The sequence below is a fragment of the Labeo rohita genome, chromosome 4, assembly GCF_022985175.1.
Source record: "Labeo rohita strain BAU-BD-2019 chromosome 4, IGBB_LRoh.1.0, whole genome shotgun sequence".
NCBI classification, from domain to species: domain Eukaryota; kingdom Metazoa; phylum Chordata; class Actinopteri; order Cypriniformes; family Cyprinidae; genus Labeo; species Labeo rohita.
In genome coordinates, this window is record NC_066872.1 from 26,867,236 (window position 1) to 26,886,169 (window position 18,934).

At 33.3% G+C, this 18,934-nt stretch overlaps 1 protein-coding gene across 1 annotated transcript in view; it reads right to left on the reverse strand.

Moving 5' to 3' along the window:
- sema3c (sema domain, immunoglobulin domain (Ig), short basic domain, secreted, (semaphorin) 3C) overlaps positions 1-18,934 on the reverse strand; it is a 66,091-nt gene that overhangs the window by 43,474 nt on the left and 3,683 nt on the right. Inside the window, exon 2 of the mRNA XM_051107524.1 lies at positions 14,108-14,273. Within this exon, the coding sequence (XP_050963481.1) occupies positions 14,108-14,240 (133 nt within the window). The 5' untranslated portion in view covers positions 14,241-14,273. The remainder of the gene's footprint in view (positions 1-14,107; positions 14,274-18,934) is intronic.

Below are 18,934 nucleotides of genomic sequence, written 5' to 3' on the forward strand. Positions count from 1 at the left end.
AATGAGCCGCGTCTCCACCTTCCGCCATTTTTCGAATACAACGCATCCTCTCCCGGAGCCTCATGGGATAGGAAAGTGTCCATGGTATGCGTACTACAGAATTCGGGCGGAAGCAGTAGGTCATCCGGGTACTTCTCGCCTACTGAATTTCGAATACTATGAATTCGGACATACTACTCGCCTCGCATACTGTTTTTCGCATACTATATAGTAGGGAAGTATCCGATTTCGGACGCAGCATCGGGCTCCACTCCAATATTTACCGTTCTTATTTTGGCTACTTTCTTATTTAACTGTATATTTCTTTGATATGTACTTTAGTGTTTTGTAGGCTGAAATAAACACGCACGTTTGTTATGTTTCAAAATGTGTATATATAAATATATCAACACCGCGCCATCGACGATAGTTGGTCCATTACCACCGCGGTGGAAAAAATCTGCCACCGTCACAGCCCTATTAGAGCTGGCTTACAGAATGCCGTCAGTCTGTTAGACTTACAGGGAGCAAGCTTGCTATTGGAGTGATCACATAAACAGATTCATATCAGCTGAGCTCTTTTACAAGAGAACCTGGATTGATTTTAAAGTCATCATGCCAGATGTCTGGTTTTGGTCACCAGTATAACTCTGAAATGCTGCTTGTGCTTCTGTCTCGGCTGCCAATATTTAACCAAAAATCAGCCGCCTTTCAGATTACAATCACTTCAACTAATTTCAGACCTGAGCTCAGCTTTTCCATGTAATTTGAAAGTAAAACAAAGATGAATCAATCAAAGTGGCAGCCATACAACCTGGCAGATTTGTACAACCTGAGTTGTTTCTGCATAAATTAGCAAATTCTGACCAAAGTTAGGTGCAATTATTTGGAGTAATCTGTGTAATTACCAACCTGATCTCATGACGAAAACACAGCTGTTGGTACTTTTTCGCAAGACACAGAATATGTTCTTCAGATGTTAAAGGTTCTTGATGGAACCATTTGAACAAAAAGTTCTTCTATGGCATCGTGAAGCACCTTTATTTTTAAGAGTGTATGAGCAAAAGCAAATGTGACGTAAAAACACAATCACAAGCGTGCCATCGTAGCTTCTTTTTCGATCTCTCATCTTGAGTCATGTTTTCAACGGGATTCGTACTCAAGGATTTCACATCCTAAATCTAATTCCATGCCAGCTGAGCTAAAAGCAAGCTTGTTATGCACGAAAAGTGAAACATGTGGAGCTGTAATCATAACTCTGTACGAAACGATCACAAGTCCTCGCTGTTTTACCGAAACTGTAGTGATATGTACTTATTGGTACGTATTTTGCGTTTTGCGAAAAAGTTCCCACACGTTTTTGTCATTAGATCAGGTAGATGAAATTCCTTGATTGCCTTAATCTATTTTTATTTTATAAATAAATATAGAATTTATTTGTCTTATCATATGTACAATATTAGTGCCATTTAAACATTTTAAATTATCAGTTGAATTCCAAAACCTTGCATGCATGTGCAGTGAATTATAATAAAATAATTGTTTTCACCTAAATCTGCACATATAAGCGAATTCATTATTAGAACGTCAAAGGATTTCAGGCCTATAACACAACCACACCAATCAATTGCATGAACCTGCTGAGAGATACTAATTGCCATTCAAAACTCAAGCCAAAGTTTTCCAGGCTCCATTAACTTTGCTTTACCGGCTTAAGCTCCAATTACAGCTGTAGCTTTTGTTAACTTTCCCCTCATTGCCTAAAAGCTAAAAGCTGGTGTGCATAAATTAACTGTATGCAAATATACAGGCAATGTCCCATTCATTCAGAACTCTACTGGTGCCAGTGTTGCTCAGGGAACAAGTACCCAGAACTCATCTTCTTCATGAAGATGGAGTGCCTCGGGGCTTCAAGACATGACTTTAGACCTCTTTCAAAAGCTGACGCTGTGTAGACAATAACATGGTTCTTTGGTTTGGTTCTGCATGGTTAAACTCACATAATGTGATGTGTAAGTGATTTCACACATACTCGTAGATTCAAAGCCTGAGTCCAGGCAACAGCATACGTCATCCTCATTAAATCTCACAATATCTTTGGCCCTAGTTTAGTGGATTTATCTATCATGCTGTAAGTGTCTAAAAATGATTGGTACTTGCTAAATACTTGCTAGATATTGGCTAAAGTACCATAGTTATAGTCATGAGCATTAAAGTTTTTCACACCTATCTGCTTAAGTAGAAAACGATTACAAGTACTTGCTGTTTTACCGCCTCTAGTGTTCGTTTATGTTTGGAAACTGCAGTGATATGCAGTGATATTAGTACGTCTTTTGCGTCTTGCGAAAAAGTTCCCACAGGCACGTTTTCGTCATGTAATCAGGTAGTATTTGAACATTAAAAAAAGCTTTTTTATTAGTTTTATAACCAGCAAATATTATGGATTTTTGTCTGGTTGATAATGAAGCACTAAAAACCCTGTAGGCATCAAATCATAGAGACTTGGACCAGTAAAAAAAGTGAAAATAGCATATTTTCTTGAGTGCAAATAGTGATAGATTCTATTTACACTATGTAAAAATGGCAGTATTTTCTTTGCACTATTATAAGTTAGATGCAGTTTAATCTACTTGGTGCAAGTGGCAGATATCTGCAACTCAGTAATGTAGTATATAAAAAAATTGTATGCAATAATAACGTATTGATTATTAAAACTATTAAATGGATGCTGAACTATTGGGACAATAAAGCCCTCCGTACACCTACCCCTAACCGATAAACACCTGAGGCACTTTATTTTCCACTTTTCAATTATTTTCTGCATTTTATTGAGAATAAGTGCCATTCCATGTGTTATATGATGTGAAAAGTGAGAAGAACGAGCAGATTCAAACTCAATCACGTCAAAAAAATCACTGCTATGTTCAAAAAAAAACCAAAACAAGCATAACCTTCATTAATTGAATTAAAGCTGAAATATAATTGGATAGAAAATTGTAATAATTTGAAAATTACATCTAAATCTAAAATAAAATACTAAATCTAAATACTAAACAGAAAAAAGAAAAATTTCTTAATTAAAAAAAAAATGATTATTTATTTCTTTTGATTTTATTTATTTACTTTTTTACATTTATTTTGTTTGTTTGTTTGTTTTTGTTTTCTTTTGTGTTTTTTGTTTTTGTTTGGTTTGGGTTTCTTTTTTGTTTTGTGTTTTTTTTTATTTGTTTGTTTGTTTGTTTTGTGTGTGTGTGTGTGTGTGTTTGTTTGTTTTTTTTTGTTTGTTTGTTTTTTGTTTTTTGTCTTTGTCCCAAACTTTCCCCACAAAACATTCTGAGATTATTATTATTATTATTATTATTACTACTAATAATAATAATAGTAATAAAAATGACTAATAATATAACTAATAAAAATGACAAAAGCACATAAAAATACTAAAAATTTAAATTTAAAATAAAAGTGGAAAATATCAAAATAAAAGCTAATTCTAAATATTAATAACTACTATAATAACATAAATTATACTAAAAATAACTACTCCTACTCCTGCATGCCAACCGTCATGACCTTGAGTTTTCTCTTATATTTTTTTTACAGACGCTGTAAGAAACTTTGATTTTAGGGTGATCAGGTGAACCCAGGAAGCAGGTTGGGATGCGCTCAACGCATCTCGACCACCCAGACTGTAGCGTAACTTGCAACAGAGTCGTCAGACAGTCTGTCCTCATGACATTAGCCACATTCCTGCAGCCTCTAGAATGCTCACATACACGCTCGCACACACAAATACACTAGCACTCTCATTCAATAAGCATTTATAAATACTGGCAGAGGGGAAGGAGACCTGCATACATTGCATATCACACTGACAGCACTGTTAGCAACTGACTGCACCAATTTGCATTAGCTGGGCTGCTATTTTGCCCCTAAATCCTTCAACACATCTGTCCTCTGGGGTCGCCAGACGGAGATGAGCTTTTTCTGCTACGCTATTACAATAATTCTCTTGTACACGATGGAAAAAAGCTTGATAGTGGCCTATATGTTTGAGTTCAAATTTGCATAAGCATAGTGTGCATGAAAGTGTCATAAAATTGATAATACAGCCTTTTATTGTGGGATACTTTGAGCGTCTAACTAAATTAATTTCCTTAAAAATGTATCATTTAATACAACTACTACTAATAATAATAGTAATTAACTTTAAATGTACTATATCATTTTTAGTTTAAGCAAGATTCTCATAAAACACAGACAAAGCAGATCATTTAGGAAGTCTGCAAGGAAAAGAAGTGCTTCCTGTTTAAACACGAATAGTATTGATTGGGCTTTAATTCACATTTACTGTCAGATTTCTTCTACTGATTGCATAATATTAGCACAGAGTTCAAATGGGGTTGCTCTCTTGGCTGCATTGAAGTTTATCAGCGGTCTTAAATCCTCCATATCTCTCTGCGTCAGATCGGACTCGGTTACAGTGCTGTATTTCCCCACAGGAGCTGTAACTTTACACGTTAACCTACCCATCATGCTAATGGCTGCTTTGCCCCAATTAGCACATGGCCACATCTTCACCTGTCACCGATCCCCCTGGGCCTCCCGTGACCTTTCACCTTAACACGAGGCACTCCTCGCTTATACATAAACATGCACACACAGAGTGTTGCATGTTGATTTGCCTAAAACAGTGACAGTAGAAAGACTTTGGTAAATCTTATAAAAATTGTCATTTTCGTTTGGGTTTCTTTTGTTTTGTGTTTTTGTTTGGTTTGGTTTTCTTAGATTATTATTATTATTATTGATTTTACAAACAGATTTGTTTTGTTTTTGTTTGGTTTGTTTTTTGGGGTTTTTTTTGGTTTTGCTTTGGTTTGATTTGTTTTTGTTTTGTGTTTTTGTTTTTTTTTTGTTTTGGTTTTACTTTGGTTTTAGTTTTGTTTGTTTTGTTCATGTTTGGTTTTTGTTTGGTTTTCGTTTTTGGTTTGGTTGCGTTTTCTTCTGTTTTGTGTTTAATTTGTTTTGTTTGGTTTTGTTTTCTTTTGTTTTTGTTTTTTTTATTCCAAAATATCTCCCCAAAACATTCTGAGATTATTATTATTATTACTAGTAGTAGTAGTAGTATTGTTTTTGCAAACAGAAAACAAAACCCATTTTTATTTTTATTTTTTTCATGACAATTACGAATATTTTACAAAAAATAGCTTTGTTTGTTTTTTTTTTCTTTTTTGTTTTGATTTGTTTTGTTTGTTTTGTGTTTTTGTTTGGTTTGTTTCTGTTTTTTTTTTTGTTTGTTTTTTTGGTTTTCTTTTGTTGTGTTTGTTGTGTTTTTTTGTTTGTTTTTATTTTTGTTTGGTTTTGTGTTTTTGTTTTGGTTTTCTTTTGTTTTATGTATTTTGTTTTTTGTTTTGTTTTTTGTGTTCTGATCATTTTTAGGATCATATGTTTTTAAGAACATTTGTACAAATAAGTGGTTTTGGGTTTGGTTTGGTTTTCTTTTCTTATTTTGTTTGGTGTGTTTTTGTTTTTTGTTTTCTTTTGTTTTATGTTTTGTTTCTGTTTATTTTTCTTTTTGTTTTTGTTTTTGTTTTATGTTTTGTGTTTGGTTTGGTTTTCTTTTGTGTTTTTTTTTTTAATCCCAAAACATTCTGAGATTATTACTATTATTATTATTATTATTATTATTATTACTGTTATTATTAGCAGAATTAGTAGTCGTTTTGATTTTGCAAACAGAAAACATCCTAATCTAATCATAATCATTGTAAGGTTTTTTTGTTTTTTTCATGACAATTAAGAAAAAAAAAAAAAAAAGCTTTTTTTGTGGTTAAATATAATTTTGGATTTATTCATGATATTCATTCTATGGAACTAAACTCAGCTACGCTGTAGTTTAAAGCTTTATATATATTGGTTATAAAAGCCAAAAAACAAACAAAGAAAGTACTGCGATTTGGAGGCATCCAAGTTAACACAAACATGTAGAATAAATTAAGTCTTATTTTGAAAATGAAATTCACATTTGTATATAAAAGAACACAGGAAGGACCTGTCTATTCCATTACGCCAATGTTTCCTTTCTTTTTCTTTTTAACCAACCCTTTCCTTGTACAATTTAGAATTTTGGCCACTCAGCTGGAAAAGCTGGAATCTTCAAACCATAAACCATACTTGGCATTAAACATTCTTTCAAAGCCATATACTTGCACAGTCTAAGTAAACAGATAGCGTAAAAGGTTTAGAAAGTCTTAGAGGATGAAAACATGGAACGACCCTCGAATACATTAGCATGAATCAATAGGGGCAGAACATGCATGCTAACTCCACCATTATGACCTGCTGTTTTCAGTATTGACAGACATGGATTGATCAAGGTATCTGCAGGCAAACAGAGTAAACAGCAATATTTAATCAGGTTAAAAAGGTGAGCAAAAGACCTTCAGGCAGGGACAGAGGTGAAATGGGGGCGAGAAAGAGGACAGATATTGTCTGCCTGGAGCACTGTGGTCCAAGCTCTAACTCGATCAGTACAGTTAACCTAGACATAGCCTGCAGATAAACACATTTGTTGGCCTTAATATGCCACTGCTGACAGCTTCGACAAGTCATGTTTTGTATAGAATGGAATTCCCCAACCATTCTGCACTGTGTCTGTCTGTGTTCATTGCTTAATATTTCACATGTGTTCGATGTTCATAGCTATTATCCTTAGCCAAAATAGTATGTTTTACTGCTCTAAAGAACTTCGTCTGTAGATCTCAACTTCAAACAGGCTGACACTCCATTTATAGTTTATTTGACCTCATTCTAACCCTAACCTGACCTAAACATGACCTCTTAACCTCAGACACAACCAAAACGCAACTTGTAGCCGATGTTCTTTCGCCCAGCATTGATTGTTAGTACAGTACTAGACTTATGCATGCACAGTAACTTGCCTAATTATTATTTTTCCAGATGATTAGACTTATGATTTTCTGAAAAGTGCTTTTCTTGTTTTGTGTTATTATTATTATTATTATTATTTTGGTTTGGTTTTCTTTCTTGTTTTGGGTTGTTTTTTGGGTTGTTTTTTTGTTTTTTTTTGTTTTTTGTTTATTTTATTTATTATTTGGGATTTGTTTGTTTTCTTTTTGTTTTGTTTATTTTTTTGTGTTTTGTCTTTGTCTTGTTTGTTTCTTTTTCTTTTCTTTTTGTTTGTTTTTATTTTGTGTTTTTGTTTGGTTTGTTTTTTTGTTTAATTTTTGTTTTGTGTTTTTGTTTAGTTTTTGTTTTGGTTTATTTTTGTTATTTTTGTTGTTATGTAGTTTTTTGGGGTTGTTTTTGTTTTCTTTTTTTGATTTTATTTTCTTTTTTGTTTCATCTTTTGTGTTACTTTTTTGTTTGGTTTGTTTTTTTGTGTTTTTGTTTGTTTTTTATTTTTATTTTGTTTTCTTTTTTGTTTTTGTGTTTTCATGTTTTGTTTGATTTGTTTTTGTTTTGATTTGTTTTTGTGTTTTTGTTTAGTTTTTTGTTTAGTTTTTGTTTTCTCGTTTTTGTTCAGTGTTTTTGTTTGGGTTGGTGTTTTGTGTTTTTATTTGGTGTGTTTTTTTTTTCCTTTTCTTTTTTGTTCAGTGTTTTTGATTGGGTTGTTTTTTTGTTTTCTTTTTTGTTTTGTTTTCTTTTTTGTGTTTTGGGCTTGTTTTGTTTTGTTTTTTTGTTTTTGTGTTTACATTTTTTGTTTGGTTTGGATTATGTTTTGTTTTTTATATTTATTTTGATTTCTTTTGTGTTTTTGTTTGGTTTATTTTTTGTTTTATTTTTGTTTTCTTTTTTGTTCAGTGTTTTTGTTTGGGCTGGTGTTTTGTTTTGTGTTTTGTGCTTGTTTTGTGTTTTTATTTGGTGTGGGGTTTTTTTTCCCTTTTTCTCTTTTCTTTTTTGTTCAGTGTTTTTTTTTTGTTTTGTTTTGTTTTGTTTTCTTTTCTTTTTTGTGTTTTGTGCTTGTTTTGTGTTTTTGTTTTGTTTGTTTGTTTGCTTGTTTTGGTTTGGTTTTCTTTTTTGTTTTGTTTGGTTTATGTTGTTTTTTTTATATTTGTTTTGACTTCTTTTGTGTTTTTGTTGTTGTTTTGTTTTGTTTTGTTTTGTTTCTTTTGTTTCTTTTTTTTTACTTGGGCCTTTAAAAAACTCAAACAGAAAACACATACAAATGGCAGAGTAAGCACCCTAAAAAAACACCTAGCAACACCTTAGTAACCACCCAGAAAACATTGCAAGACCCTCTCAATGAGCTTATAACCACTAAGAACAGCCCTCACATTTTCTTCTGAATATGTAAAACAAAAATGATTTTATTTTTAGCATCTTGGTGTGAGATATCATATGTATCAGAACAGAGACACACACTACAATCCAACCTACAGTCCAACCAAAGTCAAACTTTGAATGGATTGTTCAACATCACACTTCTGGGCTTCAGCCACAGCTCAGAAGTGATTTATTCCTAAGACGTTACCTTATAGCCGATGAATGCGATGTTGGCTGAGGTCAACATTGTTTAATCCTCAAAGTGATATCTGGGGTAGAAAATTCAGAGAATGTTTTACCCTAGCCATGACTGGGTTTAAACAAAGCCAGCGTTAGTCTTGATTTTATGCAGTAAAGGGACTATAATTAAGATAAAAATCAGATGAGGCTTTTTTCAAAGTTCTTGTGTGTATTTTCATAAATTTTTGAAGGCTTAACAGTCTCAAATTATGGCATCATTGCTAGTATATGGCAAACATAAACTCTTAAATGCTGTGTTGTGGCCTGCTGGAGGATAAAAGAGGTTTAATACTGTATAATTGCATACGACTATAACAATCCGAGGACAAAAATGGGTGCTGCATGTTATTGTGGAAACAGAAATTTCGTGCATGCACGCAAACTGGCATTACTTTGTCTTAGATGTCTTGCCATCACAACATGAAAACACCCAGCTTTTTTGAAGTGCACAGATTATATTATGATATGCATTACTTGCTTTAGTTGATACACAGTTAAATATCAGTTTATAAATAACAAAGAACAGAACTGTGATATAAACAGAGTTTGACACAGCTAGTAAAACAATGTAAAGGTCAAACTACTCATGTTGGGACTTATGTGAAAAAGCTGCGAAAGGCCAAATGTGGATGCTGAAAACCATATCTCAAGGCTAACTGAAAACCACAACAGCCTGCCCATGAACAGATCAACATGGGTATCAATTAAAGTATGTACAATCTCCTTTGTTTGTAAAGGGTGTTGCCTTGTGTTACCTGGCTCAAGTTCACATATGTGGCTTAAACCAAATTTTAAATTGGGTGGATTCGGGTCAGAGCTGATAAACACTTTATCCTTACAAAGGGGATCAGCCAAGTTAACACCCAACTGTTTGCGATTGTGTCCTAATTGAAGTAAATGCATTATTAATCATGAAATCTGACTTCATGAAATTGGCAAATGTCTGGCTGTCCCCTCCCAAACATTAATGCATTGTTCTTTGGAGATTTTTTTTCCTCATTATATTTCACCTGAAAAGCAAAAGGCAAAAAAAATTGCTTAAATGAATTTATTATTATTATTATTATTTGTTTTTTTGGTGAATTTTGACATTATTTCTATTATTAAACAAAATTTTTACTGCTAAATTATTACTTTAAAAAAATTACCATTTAAAAATGCCTTATTTTCATTACCAGAAAATGTATATAAATATATACGTACATGATGGTAATATTTTATTTATTTATTTATTTATTTAAGTATGACTGGGGCAGTTCTTTTGGATAATTTCCTGATTGCTCAGGGGAGATTTATCATCATGCATTATTAAGGTATTATTAAGGTATTATTTATTGTTGTATAATACAGTTGTTTATTATTATTCATCGGAACCACATGGTTCAGCTTCATTATGGTTTCTGAGTTTCTTTTGCCAGGTCGTTGCATTGGGTGAATAGATTATTAGGCAGTGACAGGAAGAATTTCAGAGACAGAAACTTTCCTCTCGACACGACACAAGCTCTCAACGTGTTGCCTTAGGCAAAGATACCCTAAGACTTGAGTTTTAAAAGAGCTCACGCCAGACTGACCGGCAAACAGTTAAAATATTCTGGCGCCTTCATTGCCCAGGTTTATTTTTTCACAAGGTGTTAGTTTGGTTCAAATCACATAGAGTAACTGACCCTTTGCTAAGTTCCTCTGTCACTGATTACTGTTGTTGGCAAAGACGAGCTTTACAGAACATCCTGTAGGAATGCACACGGTTTTCAGTCAAATGGAAAGCTTTTTTTTTCTTAATTTGTTCAATTAGCTTCCATTCTGTTGAGATTTTTCTTCACTGGTTTTTTTGTCTTCCTGCTGTCTCATCATGGACGCTGAGAGACACCCAAAGCTCCCAGCTCTCTCCATAAAGATGCTTTCAGACGTGACTTTACTTCAGCTCCTCAAACATCCCAGGACATCTGGAGTGTTCCTAGTCCAATCCAGCTGACATATTCAAACCCTGTTTGCTATAATATTCACGTTTTTTAACCTGTACATCTGTCTTTTTGGAAAACTCACAGAAAGATGAAAATGATCCAGAAGTTCTGAAGGACTAAAGGGACATCTAAATCATGCAGATGACAAACTGGGACCTCATAAATTGTTTCTGTTGATACATTCCCAGGCTATACATTACACTGTTCATTTACTGTGAAACGCTCTCCAAAATACAAGCACATCTGACTTTTTACAAATCCACACCTGCGCTTTCAGAAAACTGGTGAAGATGCATAGTCTAAGATGAAGCTGTTTTGACTAGTACTAACTAATCTGGCTTTAATTTGTTTTGAGCACAGTGACAGTCGGCTGTTTGGGATGTTCTTATTAATGTCAAACAGAGCGTGTTACGTGGCATTCTTCGGAAAGCCACAAAACCGTTCCAGAATGCTTTGAGTCTGAGCGGAGATTTTCCATGGCACGATCCACTCTGACACTATTACCAAAGCGTCCCGCTGCTTCTTTTCAGCACAAAAGACGTAGATGGATGACTACACTAGGGAATGTGCTGGAAAGACGAGGAGAAGGAGTGAAATGACAAATTAGGCCAAAAACATGGATTGAAAATAATAAGAGAGCTGGAAAGCAAATAAAAACAGTGCGTGATGGTAAGAACAAGAAACAAATGTCCACTGACAAAACCAGACAATGTCAGATACTAAAAGGTTTAGTTCACTTTCAGAATTAAAATTTCCTGATTTACTCACCACTTTGTAAAATTCAAGAAGTTCATGTCCTTCTTTCTTCAGTCGAAAAGAAATTAAGGTTTTTGAGGAAAACATTCCAGGATTTTTCTCCATATAGTGGACTTCTATGGAGATCAATGGGTTGAAGGTCCAAACTGCTGTTTCAGTACAGCTTCAAAGGATTCTACATGAATCTAGTGAAACAATCAGCCATTTTCTAAAAAAAACTATTACAATTTATATACTTTTTAACCACAAATGCTCATTTTGCACTATGTCAATCTCACGCATTACATCACCTAGTAAAGAAGTACCGACCCAGTGTTTACAAAGTGAATGTGAGAAAAGAAAGTCAAATGCCCTTTACAAAAAAAGGTAGAATAATGATGGATGATTTCGAAGTTGAAGGAGAAAATGAATATCAAGTTTTTCACCCTATACCCTACCATTTTGAACCAAAGTACACAGAACGAACCACGGAGCTTGTGCAAGAGGATCGTGTAGGTCCCTTTGAAGCTGCATTGAAACTGCAATTTGGACCTTTAACTCATTGATTCCAGTTGAAATCCACTATATGGAGAAAAATCCTGGAATTTTTTCTTCAAAAATTTTAATTTCTTTTCGACATGAGCATGAACACATGACACGGGGGTGAGTAGACTGTCAGGACATTTTTATTTTGGAAATGAGTTAATCCTTGAAGAACAAAGCAAAATAATAATATTTGAGTCAGTGACAAGATACTCAATATTTAGTCCAGATCCATTATAAAGAAAAAAAGAAAAGAAAAAAATGCATTAAAAATGTAAATTATACCAACAGGTTTAGTACATATTTTTCTATGATAAAAAAAGTTGGTTTCTAAATTAAAAGAAACTTTTATACGAAAGTAACTTTGGTACATTGTTGTTTAGTCTAACCTTTTTTGTAGAACATTGTTTTTTTTTTCCTTTCAGATGAACGTTTGAACAACTTTGCATGTATATTTTAAGCTAGATATTTAGATTTCTCATTTAACTTTCATGTGGAAACACCTACACTGTAAAAAATAAAAAACACAATTTGTTGAGTCAGCTAAAAATAATTTGTTACCCTGCTGCCTTAATATTTTAAGTTCAGTCAACTAAAATAAGTTTAGCCAACATGAAATGTTAAGTTGTACTAAGTAACAACTTAGATATGTGTGTTTGCTAAACTTACCAGATGGGTAAGTAACCCAGCTGCCTTAAAATTTTAAGTTGATTCAACTCAAATATCTAAGTTGTCACTTAGTATCATTTAACATTTCAAGTTGAATAAACTTTTTTTGAGTTGAGTGAATTTAAAATTTTAAGGCAGCCAGGTTACAAATTATTTTAAGTTGACGCAACAAATTGTTTTTTACAGTGTAAGCTAAATGTCAATTTCAGTCATGAAACTCTAGATGGCACTGGCTAACGAGTTGTTAATGCAAACTGATGATATTCAAAGCGTTAAACGACTTGTCACAAGCTGATTGGTTCATATTACATATGCAGCCAATGAGCTTGTTGCTTTACATTTAAATGGCTGGTTAGCATTTACTAGAACACTTTGCAGCACCCTCCACTTCCCCAGCTCCACCTGTATAGATCTGCTATTATTATAGGTTATTATATATGCTATTTGTGCAGCAGCAGTATGTCTTAAATACTCAAAACACTGTATCTGCCTTTGTATTGGCAGTAGAATTTCCTGTATTTGTTTTATAATCTACTACAACAGCAATAGCAGCAGCAGTTCAGCAGCGTAGCAGATCTATTCCGCCAAGACCAAATACATTAACATTGTCATATCCATTACAATGCTAAAATCTTCTGAGAGTTGATAGAACTTGTTTAGTATACCTGTGTATATTGTCCACCTGGCCATTTTACACCAACAAAATCTGTTTTGGAATCTAAAAGTTGAACGTGATTTCCCAAAAAGCAGAACAGCTGGTATCCTACACCATGACAGTCTAAATTCACTTCGCACTGACACACCACCTATTCCCTTACTCAACTATATTAAATGTTTGCTGCAGCAGATAAGAGGAAAGATCACCCTTGACATCTGATATGAGACTAGCTCAGCCATTTCCATTAGAATGATCATGGAAACATTGTTCTTGAGTTAGCACCCGGAGATAATGTTTCCAGCACATAATATAAGCTTTATGTCATCCTGTGGATATATTAACAACAATAAAAAACAAGTATTAAATGTCACTATGATGTTCAGCACTTAGGATCAAAGCAAGCTTATTACTGCCGACCATTAAACTATCAGCAAATGTGACGCATTGAAATTAACACTGGAATTAAAATGCTAAATCGGGATTGTCCAAGTCTGGCGTGACTCGTAAACAAAATGATCTGGAAAATATTTTCCACAATTTATCATAATCTAATGTCATATTTGTAATAACAGTTTACTGTGTGCCTAAAAAGTATTTACTACTTTCCTGACTACACTTTAGTTTAATCAGATGAAAGGGTGCGACTGTGTCCCAAATTATATGCAACTTTACTACAAAGGAACTAATCCAAAAAGTCTTTCAGAAAATGTCCACATTGTTAAAACAAGGTTTAAAAGTTATGTGAATGATTGTGAATCAATAAACAGTGAACCTTAATTTAATATACTAAAAGCTTTATTTCAGCCAATCCTTAGAGTCTTAGCAATGTTGAACATATTGTCAAAGCCAAAGTTGCACATTCAGACCTCATGACAGTGGTATGGGGACATAATGAAGGACAAATAGACCCCTATTTTAGAGCACTCCGGTGACCTCACTTAAAGAGGACATGATGTCATCTGTAAGGGTTCTTGTAATCAAAGTAGCTGCCATCTAAAAGGAAATGCCTTGTTTCACGTCTGACATTAACCATTCTTACCTTGAAATGACAGGAAGACCCGTGGCTGTGGTGGAAAAACACCATGGATGCAGGTGACACAGAGGACGAGGGGAAGTAACAACTGCATGCTCGTCCCAAACGGCCAAACCCGGAGGGTTCCTGACCTCCCCATGACTGCTGAGGAGAGACACCCAGACCAGCCCACCTAGAAAGACAAGGTGAAGGAACTGTTAAGGTCAAAAGAGTTGTACTGAGGGGAAAACACATTTCAAAGACTTTAGAATTTATAAAGTACATGGAGAGCAAAGAACATACGCGCTTTGAGAGTGGTAGATTACATTTAGACTTAAAATCTCAATATTAAGAAGTATTTATGCTGTTTTTTAGTTAAATTATTAAGTAAAAATATTAAAATATACTTTAAATATATTTAAATGTTAGATATCTAATAATTCTTGAAGATACATTTTCTTGAGAAGCAACATTACAAAAGATATTAAGATTAGTTTTCAAAATAATGTATTTTTAGTACAAGATTTTGCTTTTTAACCCTTTAACTGTCAGTCTCTATCTTGAACATAGACATGAAAATGCACTTTCCAAAGTTAATTTTTTATAATTCATGGACAAAAACATTTTGTAATATGATTTTGATGTACAATTTCCATGGTAATGCAATGTCTGATTTTAAAATGGTTTTCAAACGATGAATTTTTATGAGATTTTAAGTTTTCAGTTGATATATAATTTCCTAATATTTCTATTGTGTGATAGGGAAAAAGGCAACAAAGAAAGTCTTTTTGTGACATCTATTACTTTTTCTACATAATTTGTAACACAAAAGAGTGGTAAAATATCTATTTAGGAGTCTTAGACCTTCCCAACGATATATAGTTTGTCATGATTAGAATAGGATTTATTTGTAATATGGTGACGTAAACTTAGGCGTCCCACAGAGGGTACTGTGACAGTTAAAGAGTTAAGTACAAGTTAAAACAAGGGAATAATAATAATAATAATAAAAAAAAAAAACTGTACAACATGTAATGATTTTTACATGTTCATTGTTTTGTTAAAAAAAAAAAAAAAACTTAATATACAGCATTTACAATAATTATTTTACAATGCAATTGTATGGGGAAAGGCTTAACACCTAGATAAACACTAACATTCACATTGATTCAAATGTAAAAGTTTGGAATCAGTAAGATTTTTAATGTTTTTTAATGTCTCTTATGCTCATCAAGGCTGTACTTATTTGATCAAAAATACAGAAAAAACAGTAATATTGTGAAATATTATTGCAATTTCTAATATTGGTTTCCTGTTTTAATATACTTTAAAATCTAATTTATTTCTGTGAAGCAGCGCTGAATTTTCATCAGCTGTTACTTCAGTCTACAGTGTCACATGGTCCTTCAGAAATCATTCTAATATGCTGATTTATTATCAGTGTTGAAACTAAAGTTAAATAGAACATGTTTATTCAAAATAGAAATCTTTTCTAAAAAAATATGAGTCTTTACTATCACTTTTTATCCTTTTAACAAATCCTTGCTGAATAAAAGTATTAATTTCTTTAACATTTTAATTTTTTATTTATCAAAGAATCCTGAAAAAAATATTAAGCAGCACGACTGTTTCCAACATTGATAATAAATCAACATATTCAGATGATTTCTGAAAGATCATGTGACACTGAAGACAGGCGTAATGATTCACAGGAATAAATTATTTTTTAAAGTATATTCAAATAGAAAACTGTTATTTTAAATTGCAATAATATTTCACTAAATTACAATTTTTTTCTGTATTTTTTTGGTCAAATAAATGTAGCCCTGATGAGCATAAGAAACTTCAGTCACATGACTTAACACGTTAATATAAAACTACTAAGCCTACATGTGCAGTTACACCAGTTTTTTTTTTTTTCTCCCTTTTATCTTAATCATATAAATAGAAATAGAACTGACTTAACCAGCAAATCACAAGAACTAGGTTGGTAAGTTCTATTGACTGAAAGTATCTGTAAAAAGGTCTATTTGTACAACGCATATTTTTGTATGAAGAAAATTATAAAACCCACTTCAACAAAAATGCAAGCTTCATTTAACTTTAATGTCATGCAACATAGACTTCCATTATAAATGCATTACAGCACATGCATTTCTACAAACGAAGGATCAACTTGAAATGTGTTGTAATTGACATCATGCTGCAGATTTTGATAAAGCTCAACTTTCACTGAACCCACAACATTCCTTTAAAAGTTCAACATTTTTTGCCTTGGAGACATTAGCCACTTTCTGTGTGCAAAAATGGTTTTGATATAGTGCTAAATCAACAGTGTATCAGCAACAGCCAGTTAAAACACATATTTCAATGCTTATGTCATAACACTTACACTTTGCAATCCATGAAAGCTTTTTCCTTAAAGGGCATCTATTATGCCCCTTTTTACGAGATGTAATATTGGTCTTGGGTGTCCTTAGAATGCGTCAGCATAGAATACCTAACAGATCATTATTATAACATGTGGAAAATGTAATTTTTGAGGCGTGTCTAAAAAAAAGAGCCGTTTTGGTGTGCATAACTTTAAATTCAAATGAGCTGCAAATTCCCGCCCTGTCTTCAGAAGTGGGCGTAGCTTATACGTTTTTACTTTGCATACCTACAGCAATAAACAGTCGGTAGAAACAACATTCATGGGAAGACAAACACACCAAAAGTGGGACAAAACTGACTTTGACCTGTCATCGGCGTGGCTCAGTGGACCGAGCTGTGTGATCGACTCGATAGCGCAGGCAGGATTGGTTCTGATTATTTAAAATACTCTAACGTACGAACACAAATACGGTTGAAACGTTAGCTAACCACTATAAGGACATGACATTCACAAAGCAGTTTGGAGTAAAATGATTTGCGCAGACATAAACGTATTTAGGTAGTGTAGAAACTATGGCAATACAGGCCTGTCAGTCAGGAGCCGTGGGCGGGGCCTAAACAATGTGATGTCACACTGCTTAGAAAATCAAAACTGCATTCCTAATGAGGTTGATTTGGTTTAATGGGGATTCAAAAATAAGGAATGGCTGAATTCTTATTGTAGGATGGTTGTGTTCACACACTGCCAAGACACATGTATGTCCAAACGCCATGTAAAAGTGGATTTTGCATAAAAGGGTGTCCTTTAAAGGCCTCCTGTATGTGTAATTAGTGCTGAGAAAGTGTCATGACGTTGATGCACTCAGTCATGATATCAGCCAGTACTGTATAAACAATGGCTTCTGTCCAGCCAGAGTCAATATTTTACCTCTACACAAGAAAGACTTGTACAGTGTAAAAGGAATGTCAGTTTAGGGGGAGCTCAAAGAAAGTGATGCTTTTATATCTAACAAAATAATGAAAGGAAAATCCCCTATGCTTCTCTCCTCTTCTCTCGTTCTATTATGGGACAACAAAAGTTCAATAATACATGGGGAAAAGTTTGATTTCCTGTGGAAGAACTCCTGCTTCATGCTCCAGGGAGAACAGACAGCCTTCTCCGACCTGGACACTCTCGGAAAATAAGAATACATGCGCTTTGTAATTATATATTAATAATATGTTTGTTTTGTAGGAGAGAGTGCAGAAGGACAAAGAACAGAGTAAGAATAGCACAGTCTCAATGCTCATGTCTTATACATGAATCATGTGAAAGATTGATAGGGGCTTTGTACAAGACATCTACAGTGCATGTCTGATTCACTGAGGTATGAGCACAGGGGTGTGTTCACAGTGAGCAATAATGCATGAATGCAGGAAAATATCACTTAAGGTGATGTTTGCAAAGTTCAAATTTAGTTTTTAAGTTGTTTTGTATGGAATCGTCTATTATATGGATGTTTTTTTAACATGTTTAGTTGGTTTTTCAGCATCTTACGCCACGAGCACCACAGTTTTAGAAGTCGTGTCATATCAAAAGTTTTGTTTCTTTTCGTTCAAAGGGAAAGTTTACTCAAAAAAATTAAAAGTTTGTCATATACACTACCAGTCAAAAGTTTTTGAACATTAAGATTTTTAATGTCTCTATTGCTCACCAAGCCTGCATTTATTTGATCCAAAATACAGCAAAAGCAGTAATATTGTGAAATATTTTTGCTTAAAATAACTGCTTTCTATGCTAATATATTTAAAAATGTAATTTATTCGTGTGATCAAAGCTAAATGGGAAGAAACTGTAGAAATTAATACTTTTATTTAGCAAGAATGCTTTAAATTGATCAAAAGTGATGATAAAGACATTTATAATGTTGCAAAAGATTTCTTTTTCAGATAAATGCTGTTCTTCTGAACTTTATATTCATCAAAGAAACCTAAGAAAAATCAACTTGGCTGTTTTCAACATAATAATAACACTAATAAATGTTTTTGAGCAGCAAATCAAAATATTAGAATGATTTCTGAAAGATGTGACTGGGGTAATGATGCTAAAAATTCAGTTTTGAAATCACAGAAATAAATAACATTTTAAAATATATTAAAATAGAAAACAGTTATTTTAAATAGTAAAAATATTTCAGAATTTTACAGTTTTTGCTGTACTTTGGATCAAATAAATGCAGGCTTGGTGAGCAGAAGAGACTTCTTTAAAAAGCATTAAAAAGCTTACTGTTTTTTATTTTTGTTATTTGATGGTAACTTTATCACCCCCTCTTAGTACAGGCATACCGCCACACTACTATAAAATCATAATGTACAACACAACCACATGTGTTTGTACACTTGTATAGAACATGTTTATAAGTGAGAGTGCCTCAGTGTTTGCGATGGGGAGAAGAAAAAAGTTTCACTGTTGTTTTGTATGAGTCAGTGCATATTTACAAG